This window comes from Oncorhynchus clarkii, chromosome 8, assembly GCF_045791955.1.
Source record: "Oncorhynchus clarkii lewisi isolate Uvic-CL-2024 chromosome 8, UVic_Ocla_1.0, whole genome shotgun sequence".
Lineage (NCBI taxonomy): Eukaryota > Metazoa > Chordata > Actinopteri > Salmoniformes > Salmonidae > Oncorhynchus > Oncorhynchus clarkii.
Window position 1 is genome coordinate 22,278,384 of NC_092154.1, and position 19,916 is coordinate 22,298,299.

The 19,916-nt window shown below is 41.8% G+C and overlaps 1 protein-coding gene across 2 annotated transcripts in view; it reads left to right on the forward strand.

Moving 5' to 3' along the window:
* The first annotated feature begins 3,782 nt into the window (after positions 1-3,782).
* The window catches only part of LOC139415105 (centrosomal protein of 85 kDa-like), a 100,521-nt gene continuing 84,387 nt past the window's right edge, over positions 3,783-19,916 (forward strand). Inside the window, exons 1-2 of one of the 2 annotated variants that reach the window (XM_071162923.1) lie at positions 3,783-3,811; positions 17,244-17,402. In XM_071162923.1, coding sequence (XP_071019024.1) covers positions 3,796-3,811; positions 17,244-17,402 — 175 coding nt within the window. In that variant the 5' untranslated portion in view covers positions 3,783-3,795. Of the gene's footprint in view, positions 3,812-13,383; positions 13,708-17,243; positions 17,403-19,916 lie in introns of those variants that run through there. The other variant, XM_071162922.1, reaches the window with a different exon arrangement.

Genomic DNA, 19,916 nt, shown 5'->3' on the forward strand with positions numbered 1-19,916 from the left:
TAATAACACTCTACAGGATGAGACCCGAAATAACAAGTGCACAAAAGCCGAAACAATAAAGCACAACTCACAAGACCAACGGACATGGGAACAGAGGGCACAGGGAATGGGAACCAGGTGTGAGTAATGAGACAAAACAGTCGGGTTGGTGGTAGTGAATCCAGTTCAGTGACGCCTAGAAAGCCGGTGACGTAGACCTCCGGAGCTGATGCACGGAATGAGCAGCAGTACCAGGGGGATCCATGACTACTCAACAATAGCTAATGGGATCAGAGGAAGTCTGGAAGATGTGTTGGCTCGGTCAGGCAAGGCCACTAACAATATCAACCCCACTACTTGCATAATTATACTGAACAATAATATAAATGCAACATGCAACAATTTCAATGATTTTACTGTTACAGTTCATATAAGGAAATCAGTCAATTTAAATAAATCCATTAGGCCCTAATCTATGGATTTCACATGACATGGCAGGGGCGCAGCCAATCAGAATTAGTTTTTCCCCACAAAATGGCTTTATTACAGGCAGAAATACTCCTCAGTTTCATCAGCTGTCTGGGTGGCTGGTCTCAAAGGATCCCACAATTAACGAAGACTGATGTGGAGGTCCTGGGCTGGCATGGTTACGCGTCGTCTGCGGTTGTGAAGCCGGTTGGACGTACTGCCAAATTCTCAAAACCAGGTTGGAGGTGGCTTATGGTAGAGAAATTAACATTAAATTCTCTGGCAACAGCTCTGTTGGACATTCCTGCAGTCAGCATGGGAATTGTACGCTCCCTCAAAACTTGAGACATAGGTGGCATTGTCCACAGCACAAGGTGCACCTCTGTAATGATCATGCTGTTTAATCAGCTTCTTGATATGCCACACATGTCAGGTGGATGGGTTATCTTGGTAAAGCAGAAATGCTCACTAAAAGGGATGTAAACAAATTTGTGAACAACATTTTAGAGAAATAAGCTTTTTATGCTTATGGACAATTTCTGGCATCTTTCATTTCAGCTCATGAAACATGTTACATGTTGTGTTTATATTTTTGTTCAGTATAACATTTAAGAAGGTGGAAACAAATCAATCAAATCTCCTTAGGAACAACAGTTTTACTTTTCAAACTCAAACCAGAGAGGCTGACCCATTCTGCAATAAAATAAAATAGCATCAGCCACAAGCATAAAGGTAACATATCAACATGTGTTTTACACGTTACAATTCTATCATCCAAACATGCTGAAGCATCTCTTTTGTTCCAGTTGGTGAAGGTCAGACTGCTCAATGTCAGCCAGACAGTCCCCAGTGAGATGGTGTGATGTTGATATTAATGGAGGTGGGTGACAAAAGGAGGTAAGATGAGGAGTTAATGGATACTAACTTCCTGCAGATGAAACAGCAGCCTCATCAATAAGGAAGACATATTGATTAGCCATCTGCCTGACTGTCTCACAACACTGGCACATACAATACCCAACCACTACATGATGTCATCCCTCTGGTATGCCTTCGCTTTTACAAACATTTTCAGGAGCATATTGTATTTCTAATTTGTCCTCTGTGTCCAAGGTGTGTGTCTGAGGCTCTTCTGATCTCCCTGTTCAAAGGATTGAACATGTTCTTGCCACAATAATCTTGGCACAGTAATAATGTCAAGTGAAACGTATGCACTCATAATAATACAGATTTTAGAAAAGGTGCTGTACTTTGGAGAATTTCAGTTTGACCTAGAATACTTTTACAATAAAATGAGCTATACTTATTAAAAGTAGGAGAGGTAAAACAACTGAATAAATATGCATTCCTTATTGAAATGTAGAATATATTGCATAATTCCATAGTTCACATACTGCTAATTAAGGACTTATTAGACATAGTGGTAGTTTATCTCAGCAGGTTTTGGCAGTCTGAACAGCTGACAGTTGCTTTGTGCCAAATGCACATGTCTGGGTACTCACATGAAGTGGTCTTTGTTTGTTGTTAGTGGATTTAACAGAGTCTGTTTGGTTTTTGTCCTCAGCTTATTCATCGTGGCTGTTTGGAGTTATTCCTCAGGGTTTGCCTTTTCAGTTGGAGCATCTTTTATGGTAAGTCTGTTCTACGTTTTGTATTATCATTTCTCAACTGCTTGGGAAAATTGTCTTTAAATCATTTTTACGACATAGGCCTAAATAACTAAATTACTCTAAAACGGTATTTTTGTTGTTTCTTTCGCGCTACAAAGCTTATTCAAATAATCAGAGCTTGATGAGTTGATTATATGAATATGTTGTGTAGTGCTAGGGCAAAAAACTTGCATACAGGAGAGGCCCCAGGAACGAGTTTGGAAAAGCATGCTCCTAATCTAACTGGCTTGCTAGATTCCTCTCCTATTCCCTCTCAGGCCATCCCTATCTGTTAAAAAAACATTTCAGGTTCCTAATGTACTCCAACGTGCCCCTGAAACCTGTGGTACTAGATCTGCGGGTTCCATAGGAATGAGCAGCAGTGAAAGGTGGCCTGCGTGCCTCTGGAAGGCTGCACACTGTTTCACAAACAGACTGGAGATATTTCACAGGCTTGTTTTTGCAATGGTGCTGCAGGAACAGAGAGGAGAGCTGAGTGGAGAACACTGACTGATAGATAACTCCTGTCAGAAGAGCTGGATGCCTGAGGTATGAACTTGTGCAGTCTAACGTGACTGACAACACCTCCAAGCCAGTACACTTCACCTAAACTCACCTTGTCCGAGTTTGAAAACAACATGCATTAGATTCAATATTTTTGAAACTCACTTCTACTGTAAAGGTTGGGATTCAATCTTACACTTTAGATACATTCATAACTCTCTCACTGAGATGTATTCAACTGTGTATGAGAACATTGTTGATGCAAAAAGTTGGGCAACACAACATCACTGTTGCACTGACAGGGTGGACACGAACACACTGAACATAATATAACTGCTGACTAAGGAACACTTACTGTGTAGAAAGACACTACTACCAGCTTTCAGCGTCCTCTGAGTTTCACACTGAACTTCCCAAAACTGCACCTAAATGATCTTATCTTAGAGTAAGAGGGGGAAGAGAGGGGTGTAGAGATCTATTGCAGAACTTTAGTTGACCTCTGGTTCAACTTGGAGGTGGAGCTCAAAGCTTCCGGAATGACCATGAGGAGATTGTGGAAGCTGGAGTAGAGACCATGGGCCTGTCCAGACACTTCATAAAATGTAGACGAACAATATTGATCTATACGGTTAACGACAGAGGGTCAGATAAAACACCCCATCAAGATGGCATTTAACAGGCAACCTAAACCCATGGTTTGAGAAGTGCACTTTGACTAAGTCTAATGGTGAACACAGGTAGATTTACTAGAGGCCTAGAGGAAGCAGGCTTCTTGTTCAGCCATAAAGCTGCACTAAGTCTAATGGTGAACACAGGCAGATTTACTAGAGGCCTAGAGGAAGCAGGCTTCTTGTTCAGCCATAAAGCTGTAACTTGATTGTGTTCCCGCTGCATGTTTCACTGCCGAAAGATTGTATGATATTGTTTTTTCTTTATAACGTGTGTTAAAAGGTGAAAGATCTTTTGACTCCTTTGATGTTTTGAATCCTTCCTCAAAAGTAGGCCAAATTCACAAAGCGAAGTGTGACATGAGTCATCCACGTTGCTCATTTGCACGTCTTGTATTCAAAATGTAACTTTGCTGTGTTTGGTGAAAGTGATTGGCTGATCAAGTTCCTGTGTTGTTTCATGTCAAGGCATTCTGAACCCTTTACCACTTCCTCACTCTGCTCCTGCATTGTGTGCTGAAGTGCTCATGAAGAAGAACGTGTGTAAGTGATAATTTTTTCTCATGCCATGGTATTATACATGTTTTCCTTTCTCATGTTTGTTCATGTCGGTGTATAGTTGCTCACAATCAAAATGAATACATTAAATCTGGTTGTGTGGTTTGAACCGATGGAAATATGTGAAGTCGAGGATACAACCAAAATAGATGTCTTTGGATTAAGGCTACTTAAAATAGAATTTGACTTGTTTTTTTATCTAGATTCCATTCTAGAGGCCCTTTGGATCTTGTTGATATATTCTTGAGTTCCATTAGCACCTCTGCCATCCATTGCACTATTCAGAGAAACTATTTCTGGCAGAAATGTGTTAAAGTTGAGGCATGTGAACAGCCAATGCTCCGTAAACATGTAGTGGTCATGCTAGTGTAATGGTATTTTAGTGTCACACATGGTCTGGCCAGGGTTTTCTGTTGACGTGTGTGTGCTGTGGGCTGTGCAGGTTGGCTTTAGTAGTGTGTTCAGGCCAAGTCATTGGTTTCCTGGCTGAGAAACAGGAAGTGGGCGCAGGTAGCAGTCTGCAGTGAGCTGATAACATGCACAAAAACACTGATTCTGACACTCCGCCATTTGCCCAAAGTCCCTCTTGATTGATATTGCTACAACGATGTGGAGATTCTACATGTAATCCACCTCTGCTGATCCAATATCTGAGGTAGAGGGAGAGAAAACAACAAGGAAACAGCGGGTCACTGCTGTCCTCAGTGGAACAGAAATATTATTTGAGAGGAAATGTTATGTACTGGATACTGCGACTGTGTTCATTACTCTAATAAGGGCTGGGTGCCAGACTTCAGCTTTGATACCAAAACATGTGGTCTTTGCTTTGAAAAATGAGGCCTTCTTTGAGCAGTCTTGTAGTAATGCATTCCAGTATTAGCTAGTTGTATTGGAATTCTTCCCTGACTTAGTCACATTCCAGATGTGGTTTTGTAATGGGCCGAGTTACAAGCCACTTCATGTTTACTCAAGTTATTTTTGCTGCTCATAAAAGGTGCATCTGAAAATAACCAGACATGAGTTTAATCACACTTAAATGTGTGCTGATAGCAGCCCAAGGATTGTTTGGTAAATGTGAAGTGTTCTTTGTTCTGTGCTGAAGAGTGTTGTCCACTGTTCAGAGAGGGAGTGGGCCATGGTGTTTGACTGAAAGAACCACTGTTGTCGTGGAGATGGTATGTTGTGTCTTGCAGTGCCAGGGTTCCATACAGAACTACATGTCTGCTCTGTGTCTAGAGATATATGCACAACTTAGTTCCTCTTATACGCAGGTGTTATTTTTCAGGCCTCACCCAAACATTTTCCAAAATCACCAGAAGACAGTTACAATTGTGCTAGCTTTGACAGTAGAATGATTATTAGAAGTGGTGATTGACGAATCGAATCCAAGTTATTTTTGGAGTGCTGCCAAAGTACTAAGTTGTCAAGTATGTGACTGAACGGGAGAGTGTTCTCAGTAACTCATGTTGATGATGGAAATGGGTGATTATGTAATACGCTGTTGCAATACCATTCATGTTCTATCCTGTTGAGAGACCCAGTTTTGTGTTTGGTTCATTGTACAGTTTGCTATCTGGAATTTCTTGTACCTGCAAATTCTGTCATCTTTTTTTTACACTTCTCTTTTCTTTATATCGTTATTATGGATTTAGATGATGGATTTAGACCCCATTTCTGATGTTTACTGGGTTGTATAACACTGCAAACCTTGGGGGATGAAATTCCTTAACAAAACACTATATTTGTCTTACATCAGGAACACTACCATCATACTAGCCACATGTTTTATGCAATAACAGGGGGAGTGTGCAACCATCATGTGCTCTCACTTTGTGGTAGTAAGTCTTTTATTGAAAAACACATTTAATGATTCAGAACACACACTTCCCCATGTGTCCTATGTCTTTTGGCAGCTCTGTTTAACTCTTCTATTGAGACAATTGCATTTTTATGCAGGCACACAAAGGATGGCACTTGTTTAATTGAGAGGGTATGGGTAATTGAACCAGGACAATGCTGTACACAAATAATTATGCAAGGGGGCTGTTCCCCTTGGCCTGAAACAGTCTCATTCTGCATGAGCAGCCATTGTAGCAATGGAACTGAAGTGCAATCGGTCCTCCTGTGTCATATCTGGTCAATTTGACAGTCTGGTAGTGATGCAAAAGTATGGCTCACATTGAAATATTACACAAGCTTTGTCTGTGATGTTTTAGATGGTTATTGTCATTGGTGTGCTCCTTCCAACTATTCTTCACTAGGTTTAAACCTGTTAATGGCCAGGGAATGATCTCTGTCATATTGAGATCTTACTGTGTAGTGAACAATAACGTATTTATTTATCACAATTTGTCCATTTGTTGACACCATTGTATGTTGCTAAGGAAGCTCCTCTGTTCAAACTTAAAGCTGCAATGTGTAACTCTTTGGGTGACCAGACCTTAGTGTTATAGATCTGTCATTCTTATTGAAAGCAGAAGCGGTATATCTGTTCTGTGTGCGCTATTTCTATGCATCCAGGTCTTAAGCTTGGTTTTTGTACACCAGCTTCAAACAGATGAAAATACAATGTTTTGGGTTATGGAAAATATATTTCACAGAGGTTTAGATGCTACAATGATTCTTTACACTATAGTTGCTTGTTTTGTACCATAAACTGAAATTAGGCAAACTATTATAATTTTAGCAACCAGGAAATGGCGGAGTGATTTCTGCATAGTGCATTAAATCAAATCGAATCAAGCTTTATTTATACAGCACATTTCAGATATGGAATAAACAAAAACAAATAAATAAAATAAAAACTGGAAATAGTTACTACACAACAAAAATAAGAGGTTAAAAACTAAATAATAACAAAAACTGAGCAAAGCTAAAAAGGTGTGTAATCTCTTTTAAATATGTCCACAGTTTTGTCCCCCTCAAGTTCTCTGGCAGGCTATTCCAGAGGCTGGGAGCATAATAACTAAAGGCTGTTTCTTCATGCCTCATGGTCCTATGCTTTGGGATAGTTAAAAGGCCAGTGACAGAGGACCTGAGGGACCTACTGGGTATTAAAATCATGTCTAACATGTATTGAGGTGCACAATCGTGGATGGATTTAAAAACCAATAGAATAATCTTAAAATGAATTCTAAAACTCACAGGCAGCCAGTGCAGTGACCTTAAAACCGGTGTAATGTGTGCTCTCCATCTGGTCTTGGTCAGGACCTGTGCTGTAGGATGAGTCTCTTTGTATCAACCTGAGAGAGAAACGGACGCACCGTGGCAATGTTCCTCAGGTGGTAAAAAGCTATTTGGTCACATTCCTAATGTGTGATTCGAAATTTAGTTCAGAATCTAAAATAACACCTAGATTTTTTAACTTGTCGTTTTATATTTATTGCCCGTGAATTAAAATGTGCGACAAGATTTTCTCTCTGTGCTTTGGCTCCAATAATAAGTACCTCGTCTTGATTTAGCTGGAGAAAGTTGAGCCATCCAAGTATTTAAATCATGAATACAGACTAATCATTTATCCGTGGAGTTGAAATCCTCTGGTGACACAGAAATGTAAAGTTGTGTATCGTCTGCGTAGCAGTGAAAACCAATGCTGTGCTTGCTGAAAACGCTGCCAAGGGGTAACATATATAATCTGAACCGGTTAAATAGGTCCTACACCAATTTAGAACTGGACCGGAAGGACATCATGGTCAACAGTGTCAAATGCAGCACTTAAATCCAAGAGTAAGACAGGACAGAGAGCTGTTTGGCATCTGTGTTGGCGCTAAGATAATTTACCACTGTAACTAAGGCTGTCTTTGTGCTGTGGTGGGCACGAAAACCAGATTGGATTTTTTTTTTAAATACAGTTGACACTTAAAAAATGATTCTGCTGTTTGAAAACCAATTTCTCTAGGATTTTGCTTAAGAATTTAAGTTTGGAGATTGGCCCAACATTTTTAATAGCTGAATAATCTAGATTACTTTTCTTAAGAAGGGGTTTCACCATAGCACTTTTTAGTGCAGTTTGGAAAGTGCCAGCAAACAGGGAGTGATTTATCAATAGCTTGACCTTCTTCAGATATGCAATTAAAAACTGTTTTGAAGAAGGTCGTAGGGATAGGATCGAGAAGGCAGGTAGAAGGCTTAAGTTGTGATATCACTTTCCTGAGTATGTCTGTGTTAACCAGGGGAAATCAATCCATAGTGCCTTTGCCTGGTAGGCTAGGGCACATATCATCAAACTTATCATCAGGTCTTGGCTGACTGATACCCAGCCTAATGTTGGTTATCTTATCTCTAAAATATACTGCAAACTCATCACATTTAGATGTGGAGGAAAGTTCACATAGATTTGAGGAGGTAGGATTTATCAGGCCATCAATGGTCGAGAAGAGCACTCTCTAATTATTCTGATTAACAGTGATCAAGTTAGAGAAATGAGCCCATCTGGCATTTCTAATTGCCTTGTTATATATGTCAAGTTGCTCTCTCAGAATATCATAATGGACCTGCAACTTTGACTTTCTCTCCACTTCTGCTCTGCCTTTCTGCAATTTCTCTTTAATTGATTAATTTCCTCACTCATCCAAGTGAGTGTCTCTGTTTGGATGTGGCCTTTTTCAACTTTACTGGCATCAATGGTTACCCTTAATTTGCTGTTAAAGTTATCAACTAAATCATCACAAGAGGACGGCAGAATAATACTCCCCTGGTGGAGTATTGTTCATATACTCAATAAAATCTGTAGCAACGTCAGAGTTAAGATAGCATTTCTTAATAATGTGTTCAGTATTACTCTGTGCTATGGGCAACAAGGTAGCAGAGGTGGAAAAAGTACCCAATTTTCATAATTGAGTAAAAGTAAAGATACCTTAATAGAAAATGACTCAAGTACAAGTGAAAGTCACCCAGTAAAATACTACTTGACATTAACATTATAAAAGTATTTGGTTTTAAATATACTTAATTATCAAAAGGACATTTCATTTCAATTAAAAGTAAAAAAAATTTAGCCAGGGGCACACTCCAGCACTCAGACATAATTTACATATAGTCAGTGGCACACTCCAACACTCAGACACAATTTACATATAGCCAGGGGCACACTCCAACACTCAGACATCATTTACATATAGCCAGGGGCACACTCCAACACTCAGACATCATTTACATATAGCCAGGGGCACACTCCAACACTCAGACATCATTTACATATAGCCAGGGGCACACTCCAACACTCAGACATCATTTACATATAGCCAGGGGCACACTCCAACACTCAGACATCATTTACATATAGCCAGGAGCACACTCCAACACTCAGACATCATTTACATATAGCCAGGGGCACACTCCAACACTCAGACATCATTTACAAATGAAGCATGTGTTTAGTGAGTCCACCAGGTCAGAGGAAGTAGGGATAACCAGGGATGTTCTCTTGATAAGCATTTAAAATGTAATGAGTACTTTTGGTTGTCAGGGAAAATGTATGGAGTAAAAATAACATTATTCTCTTTAGGAATGTAGTGAAGTAAAAATATAAATAGTATAGTAAAATACAGATATCCCCCAAAACTACTTAAGTAGTACTTTAAAGTATTTTTACTTAAGTACTTTACACCACTGCAAGGTAGTACAAAATACACAGTGTTGATCAGATAAAGCAACATCAACAATAGAGGATATGTCAGTAGAAAGCCCCTTGGTAATAACTAGGTCCAGAGTATGGCCACGGTTATAGGTGGGCTTAGTAACATGTTGGATAAAGCCCATTGATCTAAAAATATTCATATATTCAATGGCCTTGGAGAATGTCTGTTTGTCAACATGAATATTAAAATTGCCCAACACAATGATTGTATCATAGTTATCAGTAAAGACAGTGGGGCTGTCCTTTGGTGGCCTATATAGGGGTTATAGCCAGCACTGGTGGCTGACATTTAAACTGTATAGCATGATACTCAAAAGACCCAAAGTCGCCAAATGAAATATCCTTACAGCTGAGAGCATTAGTCAAAATAGAAGATGACAGTTTGTATAAACTCACCAGAAGGCGGAGTTAAAGGAACATAAATCAGGTTACTCAGAATAACCGTAGTGCCATTTCTACAGGAGTTGATATGCTTCCCAAGTCCTCTGTTGGTTATTCTGACAGGGAGAACTGGAGCACTACCAGACTTTGTCCGTCAGTCGCTAAAACAGTTTGATGTTGCTTGAAATAATCCTGGAACCCCTGCGGTTAGGGGGAAGTATCTATTTGAAGTTAGCAGGAGGATGTGTTTTGAAATTGTGTTTGCCGAAATGTTGCTTATTGCCACATTATTATGTTTTTGCCAAGCAAATATTGTGTAAAAATAAACATTTGATGACAAGGTTTGTAATGGATTTGAGGTAGATTACTGAGGTTTATTTATTTTTCAAGGGAGGAACAAAGCTGGACAGTGAAGTAGTGTTGCATGGTATACCGATACCATGGTAATATCACGGTACCAAAACGTCATGATACCAACATTTTAGAATACCGTAGTCCTATTTCATATGATACTACTGACTTTTTCAGCCCTACCGATCTAAAGAACCTACTGGCTTCTGTTATAATAAAATGTTTAGAAAGTCAGTTTGGTTTATACATTCAGTTTAATTTAATCAACAGTTTCTTGTATGCACAGGTCCAATAATATCTACTTCACTTTCATGGCATATCATCTGTGGCAGCTGTAATCATCCAGCCACATCGCCTACCAGCCCTCAATCACCTGCTTCTCTGTCCGCTCATCATGCACATCTATTCCTCCATCAGTTTTTAAATATAATTTAGCCGTGATGGCAAACAGGGATGAAGACCCTGATGAGTTTTCTGTTGTTAGATTTCTAAATGTGTTACATTGGAGCATTCCATCACCTGTTATAACCAATGATGGGTTTATATAGTGGTTATAACCAAGCGCACAGGCCAGTCTGAGTAGACTTTGCAAGTTCACTGTCATACAACCTCTGAGTGCCAGAGAGGGAAAATGGTTGCAGCATTACAGCCAAAAAAATGTATTTTCTCTAGCCTAAACAGTACCTTTTGTTTTTACGCATATTACCCGAGATTACTTTTTTTCTTTCTAAAGAGATTTGCAAGCATTTTAGATAATTTCACAAACCATGTCAACGAACGTTTTAATCTAATCCCTGGCCGTGGGGCGAACAGGATGCTAGGCCACAGATTTATTTTCTTGGTGGTATTGTGATACTTGGTATCTTGATACCTGACCTGGTATCATATCGTTAGTACATTTTTGGCCTCGTGACAACACTACAGTGAAGCGCATAACTAGCTAGAAATTAAACAGAGCAAAGCCAGGTCTAATATTTAATGGACAGACTGCAGAACCTAATCAAGCATCTGACCAATTACAAAAACTTTAGTTCTGGGTTAACCAACATTAGACAAGGCCTAAAATAATATTTGCTGCCAGCAAAAACACACACCCTGTTTTCAGCTTAATGTTAGCCTACAAGGTGCTCTTTATCATTTCAGGATGTGAGTACAAAAGTATCAATAGCTACATAGAACGCAGCAGGAATGTGTAGGCTTTCATTAGGAATGTTACATTAGGAATGATTCAGACTGGTTGGGTTAAATGTGGAAGACATACAATTCGGTTGAATGCATTCAGTTGTGCAACTGACTAGGTATCCCCTTTCCCTTAGCCCTGCTTTTGGTAACTGGCATCAATATAGGCGATTAGAGCTCATCTCACTTTGTTGACTGCTGTTGTTGTCTGACAGCTTTAACCAGGTGCCTTTTACAGGGCCCCAAGCACAACTGTGAATATACTACTCTACTGAGTCTCCCTGTGAAGAGCCAGCTGATTAGAGGTGTGAAGACTTTAGTTGGAGAAGATTCCACATCACTGAGGCTTCTGGGGTAACCTTGGTAACCTATTCATGGCAGTACTGTCTTGGTGTGAAACTTGTATTATTGTGTATTATATATTACACATTAGTTACACATACAGTGCATTCAGAAAGCATTCACACCCCTTGACATTTTCCACATTTTGTTGTGTTACAGCTTGAATATAAAATGTATTACATTACAATTTTTTTGTTGTCACTGGCCTACACACAATATCCCATAATAAATTACATAAAAAATGTAAACTTGAAATGTATTGAGTCAATAAGTATTCAAGCCCTTTGTTATGGCAAGCCTAAATACGTTCAGAAGTAAAATAATTCTTAACAAGTTACATAATAAGTTGCATGGACTGAGTCTGTGCGCAATACTAGTGTTTAACAGGATTTTTGAATGACTACCTCATCTCTGTTTCCCACATATACAATTATCTGTAAGGTCCCTCTGTTGAACAGTGAATTTCAAACACAGATTCAGCCACAAAGACCAGGGAGATTTTCCAATGTCTCGCAAAGAGTGGCACCTATTGGTAGCTGGGTAAAAAAAAAAGCAGACATTGAATAGCCCTTTGAGCATGGTGAAGTTATTAATTACACTTTGGACTGTGTATCCAAAGTTAACATTAGCCTACTACAACTAGCTACATATTGAACTTCCATCCTCTCAGGCCAGAGGCACAATGTATGTATTTATGGTTGTTTCGGAATCGCTGTTATAATCATTGGCCAGTACGGAGAATTAAGTAAAACCACATGTCCAAATCACTATCTCCATTAATAGCTAGTTTAGGAAAGGGGCAATTTTTGCTAGCTAGCTAGCCACCGGAAGACAACAACACAACAACAGAGACGCAACAATTCAAGTTTTTTTCTGTCAATGACATTTGGCTTGATGTGATGTGATTGGTGTGAAGCCAAATCCAAACTGGCTTCCCTTGACAGTTTTTTTTTTTTTTTTTTTGGTGCTCCAGGATTATTCACTGTGGAACGCAGATTAGCTCAACACTTATTGGCTATTATTGTTATTTATTTATTTTATCAAGGGAGGCCACATGCTTGCTGTCTTCCCTTGCATTCAATGCTACGGTCAGCCACAATATCATACTATTTTAGACCAGACAGCATCAGAAAATGGGCTTTACATGCAGACAGAGGGGCGCTGTTTTGCGCGATCAAATGTTCACACGACGCGCGCCGCTGAGATACGTTCAGCCTCTTGCGAATTTAAGGACAATTATGAAACACAGAGAGATGGGAGTTAAATTATTTTATGTTTTATATCTTAGTCATTTTGGGGGGAACCCTGGCTTCCCTTTGCAGCCATGAATACACGCCACCTTGATAAATAAAGAATACACAAGTGACAGCGGGCCAAGAACGTCACAATTTATGCATGATGCTTACCTATGGGCTGAAACTTCACTAAGACTGCTGAATGTCAGGTGGCATTTTCCCTTTGACTGCATACACAATGAAACGTTTCTCAGAATGTGAGAAAACTATATGATGCCCGGTTGGCTGTGTTTAGGGTCGCCAATGCAGTGCACTCAACCACTGAGGTATAGCACCCAACCATTGCCGAGCTGCAGTGGTCTCAGCACTGTTTGAGGGGGAGGAGACTAAACTCAGATTGAGCCTTTCGCCAGGAGCTGTGGCACGCATTCAGTGAGATCACATCCTTCCATGCATTGCTGTTGCCATCGATTTAATAGTAGTTAGTTCTTCAGTCAACTTTACCCAGATTTTCGATTTATGGAGCTCGTTTTGGGCAGAAGACATGTTATAAATAACCGTTAAATTTCAGTTTTAAAGCTATGAATGTCCTTTCGCGCAATGTAATCATGGCAAGTTCTTGAGGAATTCTCTCCACCTTTTGTTTGATCACGTTTTGCTCTACCCTCGGAGTTTCACTGCGATCGGGCGCATACAATCAGTCATAATGTGGGGGAGAAACGAATTTGAGGATGGATTTGATACTTTTAAAACAGGTAAGATCTTATTATTTCGATTTTTATAGAAGAATAAAACCCCTGTGTTGATATTTTCATAGCAATAATGTCTGAACAGACTAGAGCCTTGCTCATGCTCATATCGGTGAACGTCTTCACAAGCTTCTAGCTAGCTGATGCTAAACTGATGGATACAGAAGGGTTTCTGCGGATTCAGCTAGCTCTCTAGCTAGCAGTAGTAGCCCTCTCCCGGGGCATCTGGTGTTTCTTGATAATGCTATGATGAAGCCTCGTTGTTGATGCGACATTGTAATGGAAATTCCTGAATAGATGACTATTAATTGTTCATGACAAAATAATGCAGGTTGCAGAGAGAGCGGAGTTTTTTCCCTAATCGTGGGATTTAGCGTTCTGCTCGTCCTGATAGCGATTTCTGTTTCTGGACTGAGATTCGAAAGATGTCTACATTGTAACATTTTGATATAGCTTGCTATATTATGTCGCTAGAATTATATTATGATGAATGGACCGCTGCGCGCCCTCTTCTGTTGAGCAATGAGTCAGTGACGGCTTTCTGCGTTGTCAGTTATTATAGCTAAGTATGTCATGTGGCCAGATTTATAGTTAGCTATATCCTCTAAAGCGGGCCAACATACCCCCCCCCCCCCCCCCCCCATTGTCTCTTACAACTATGTAATAACACTACACGTCGTTAACAAAAACTACTCAGCCCAAGTTCAAAGCAATTAGCCTACTAACATGTTGTTATGAGGGCCTCCTGAGTGGCGCAGCGGTCTAAGGCACTGGATCTCAGTGCTTGAGGCACCACTACAGACCCGGGTTCGATCCCAGGCTGTTGGTGTGGCTGGCTTCCGGGTTAAGCGAGCAGTGTCAAGAAGCAGTGAGGCTTGTCAGGGTCGTGTTTCTGATAACGCATGGCTCTCGACCTTTGCCTGTCCCGAGTCCGTAGGGGAGTTTCAGCGATGGAACAAGACTGTAACTACCAACTGGGGAGAAAAAGGGGTAAAAAATGTTTTTGTTACCTAACAACAATTTGATATAAAGTCTTACCGATTATCAAAAGTATTCTGCCACGTGAACTGCAGGACAGGACAGTGTAGGTCAGTCCAGGGCTTGACATGAACTTTTTTTAGCCACTTGTTATTCTTACAAGTAGGACACATTTTTTACTTATCCCAAAGCTCAAGTCACTTGTCGACGTCCCACTTGTCGTCGTCCCCACCCCAAAAAATGGTCTGTAACACCATGGGCCAAAAAGGTGACTGAAAAGTGTGATTCAAAGAACCACTTCACAATATAACAGTCATTATTATCACTGGTTTTGACAATGGACAGATGCTTGTCTCTAATCCCATGTATTATATCTCCTGTCATTATGGCCTTGAACAAGGCACTTAACCCCCCACAAAGTAAAATACTGCACAGATAGGCTACTGTATAAAACACATGGTCCGTCAGCCCTCCATCTGGAGAACTGCTGGGTGTGCAGGCTTTTGTCCCAACCCTGCTCAAACACACCAGGGTCCGCTTATCAAGGTCCTGTTGATCTGGACATTTTTCACAATGTGGTGTGTTAGAGCAGGGCTGGAGCAAAAGCATGCACACACAGTATCTCTCCTGGACTCTCATGGAGGATGGTTGGCCACCCTGCAACATTACAATTGCCACCAAATACTTTTTGTCTTTATAAAATAATAATAATGTATCAAATAAAATAGATGAGAATCCTAGACAATTTTGAGTGTTTGTACAACCGGAGTATAACTAAATAGCTAACTAGCGAGATAACCGGCCAAACTAAACAATATGTGTTGAATTTGCTATCTAGTTAGTCTGTTGTAGGCTATACCAGTATTCTACCTGCTGAGCAATGTATTTCCTCTCTCTGTCCTCTGGAAAGACCCACTGGCACACACCCAGGTGCACAAACGTCTTTTCCAAGATTGTCATTGCTGACCAAGAATAAGCTATAACTGGGCAAGTAACTGACTTAACTTGCAATGAATATCAATAAATGTGTGCACGTAGCAAGGCTCACTTTGATCTAAAAAACTCATCTCAAGACTGCATGATTGAAAGACAGTTCGTGCCTGTCAATGCAGGCCTAAATAATGATACTCCAATGCACTCTGCAGAGATTGGGGGGACTGTGTAGAACACATCGCATTCAGAAGACACTTTGATCCACTTCTGATCGGAGTAGCCTAATTGTTTGATATTGTGATTTTTACGTGATTTTATTTACTTGTCCAGTCGCACAACTTAATCTATAATCTGCTAGTCCATCAATTATTTGTACTTGCCCTGGGCAAGAGGACAAGCTTTAATGTCAAGCCCTGCAGTCTGTTCTGAAATATTATTTCTGCTCTTCTGAAGCACAATTTTGATAGATGTTTTGAAAGTGTATTTTGGAGTGCCTCAGCCCGGTGTCTTTGTGATGGTCACAGTAGAGCAGGGGGACAGTAGGACGGTCACCTCTCCATGTTGTGGAGCAACATTACATATCACATCTAGGCTGCACCCCCTTCAACCTGCTGCCTCCTTCTGGCACAAGATAGGACAGCTTTAATGACTCATGTTTTAGCGGATTACACAGTCAGAATAGAATTCGCAGATAGAGGACCTATGACCCCGCAGTGTGTAGAGACAGAGATGGATTGTTGGGATGCACCACAGTGTGTTTGAGACTCACCTGGTCCTCACCTTGTCCGACCTGAGTCATTACCCATGCACACATTACTGTTGCTGAATGTGACAAGGGCAAATGCCTGAATGAACCCGAGGAGTCTGAAACCAAAAATCCCTCCTGTCATCTGAAATTATTCAGGAACTATTGTGTAGGCTCTGCTTTCATTTCCATGCGCCTGGGAGAGGGCTTGTTTTCACTAGAGGAGGACTGTTATTATAATGGGCGAGTGACTGGTTTTCACAGTTATGGATTGGTGTAGTTTAGCACTAGACTAGGGCCAAGCACACTATCTGTAAAAGCTGAATATTGCAGGAGACAAAAGGTATTTCCATATCTGACTGTGTAACACAATTACATGGACTGTAATTAAGAGAAATGTAGATCTATCCTAGTTGTAACGTACAATCGGACTTCAGACAGCAGGGTCTGTTTTTTGCCATCTAGTTAGCAGTTGTGTGTTTACTAGATGGGGGAAGGGGTGTAGAGCAACAGTAATGTAGTCTGTAACCAAAACATATGCCAGCAGAGCTAAGCAGCTGTTATTAGGGTCTCCAGCTGTGCAGATTCTGTTTTCTCTAATAATCATCAAACAATCCCGATCTGCTAGAGATAAGGTAACCCACCAAGACAACATTTATTGGCTAAATGTTCTCCCAGTCTGAGTAACCAGGAAGAGTTAGCTGTTAGCTACCCTGGGTGGTAGGCTAATTCCTTTTATCTGTTATGAAAACACAGGATTGTTAAGGTAGAACGTTTGACAGTTTGACCTTTGTCGGGACTGAAACAGACTATTTATTACAGCGTAGTAAACAGTGAGTGTTACTAAGAAATGCCTTCCTACCTGACCGGGGGTCATGCCTTTTAGGTTCCAGCACCAGCTCTCCTGGATGGGTCCCGGGGTGTGAGTCGCCATGGCAGGGTACCTCCTCGGCCCCCGGTAACAGTAACCGAGGACGACGCCACAGCACGGCCTCCGACAGTGGTGACACGGGCATCGGCACGTCCTGCTCCGACAGTGCGGAAGGTAAGGACTGGCACAGAAAGGAGGTTCACCCCTCCACAACACTCCACAAAACATATAATTATTGTTTTTTTAATTATTATTATTTTATTTTACCCCCTTTTCTCCCCAATTTCGTGGTATCCAAATCTAATTACTATCTTGTCTCATCGCTTCAACTCCCGTACGGGCTCGGGAGAGGCGAAGGTCGAAAGCCATGTGTCCTCCGAAACACAACCCAACCAAGCCGCACTGCTTCTTAACACAGCGCGCCTCCAACCCGGAAGCCAGCCGCACCAATCTGTCGGAGGAAACACCGTGCACCTGGCTACCTTGGTTAGCGCGCACTGCGCCCAGCCCGCCACAGGAGTCGCTGGTGCGCAATGAGACAAGGATATCCCTACCGGCCAAACCCTCCCTAACCCGGCCGACGGTAGACCGATTGTGTGTCACCCCACGGACCTCCCAGTCGCGGTCGGTTGCGACAGAGCCTGGGCGCAAACCCAGAGTGTCTGGTGGCACAGCTAGCGCTGCGATGCAGTGCCCTAGACCACTGCGCCACTCATTAGAAACAGAGAGAGAGAGAAAATCTTACTTCACTTCATCCTCTTGCTAAGATTCTGCTGTTATATAGATGAATAGTTCTGAAGCTATGGAGCAGAGTTTCTGAAAGAAAGTAGTGATAACAGAAATGGAAACCAAAGTAATGTCCTTTTGGCAGTAATGTGACTGGCTGGCTAACTGGAAGGAATTAAACAGAGATTTAGGGGAGACTCCTAAACCACCCCAATTGAATGGTTTGGGACACACTTTCTTAACTATCCCTGTCTCTCATCCTAGTTTCTAGCTACAGTGGAAGATATGTATTCTTTCCAATAATCAAGACTACAGCTCTTACATTTGGATTGATTACTCCCTGTCTTACTGCGTCCTACATCCTAGGCCTTACAGTCCAACTTGAACATACAAGAGGACTGTGGAAAACGTTTGCCTATAAACAAGTCCATCTTGGACTACTAGTTTCTAGTAGCCAAACTTCAAAGCCCTACCCAGTTTGTTGTTGTGGCTTGGCCAGATCAGAGGGTGAGGTCGGCTCTCCACTCTCGTAACCTTCACAGGGCCAGATGTCAGGACCCAGGCAGACCCTTCTACCATCTCCCTTCCCTTGGGAGCTGGGACTGGGGCTCTCTGGTCCGGCCATCAAGCCCCTATAACCACTATAACCATTAACAGCTGGCCAGCCACAGTCTGCCTCAGGCCCAGGGCTGCTCAAACAGATGCTCTACATTCAGGTCACTGAGACATTTTGTGGGCTGCGCTGGGGAGATCAGTTTAAGGCCTTGCTTTGTTAGGATCATTTAAACAAGCTCACAGAATAGTTTTGTATTTCTTTAGGAGCTCACACACTTAGATCTTCAGACACTGGTGAATGTCACTGCTTTGTGAGAGATGTGGATAAAAGTGAATAGGAGAGTGACTCTCCCAATAGCAGAGCAGAGTCTTCGATTTAGAGACCTCTGTGTCCCACTCGACTGTACACAGACAGCACACACCCAAAGGAAGTGCCGTTACCATGGGAACCCTCCTAGTTAATTAAGACACGAGCAGTCAACAGTTCCTAATTGGTGCCCTTGGCGATGATTGTTGCCCGTGGCGATGATTGGTGCCCCTGGCGCCAACGTTCTGTGTGTCCTTACCTGCGGAAACACCCAGCTGGCCTACTATTTCAGCACCCAGCAGTTGGCACCCCGTCCTTCTCCATCCTCCCCCCATGCCAGAGGCACTGGGCCGGGCTAGGGCACACAGTCAGTCACTCCCTGGAGCCTGGCTGGATCTGGAGCTGCTCTGATGCCCCTGTCTGCCAGCCAGCCAGCCTGCCTGTCTGTGTGTGTGTGTGTGTGTGTGTGTGGGGAGCTAACTAATACTGAGCCCCCCTCCCTCTGTCTGATGAGCACCGGACCTGTCAGACTCCCATTGATTTCAGCAGCTCTGCTTTTAATTGATCTCAATATCTTCAGTTCAGGAGCCTATCAGGCACCGCAGATGCCCAGAAACAAGGTCAGATGCAGTTCTTCTCTCACTTTTCCATCTCTGCTGCTACTCTTTCATTCTCCCAGGCTGACGTGTTAGGATCACGTGGGATAACATCGACTTGACTTTCAGGATGACCTGTACTGGCTCTTGTATCCTGCCTATTTTAAACCACAAATAGTGAATTGTTTTGTTTGTTGTATTTTCGTAAACCCTCCTTACTGAATGCCGTAACAACTGGGGATGTGAATCGTTACAGGCAGAGAGAGTGCTGGAATCAGAATTAGGGCGACTCTGCCATGACAATGGCTGTAATGTCTAAGTGGATAGATCAGGAGCTCTGCTATCGCCACCTCATTGGGAGGAGACTGAGACCACCCTATAGCATGACTACATACTGTAGCTAGGCTAACTACAGACGGACAGAGGCAAGGTAAGGTTAGATTATGTTCACGTTGAAGGCTCAAGTGGCTAATCCACTGGGCTCTGTGTGCCTGTAAAATATTA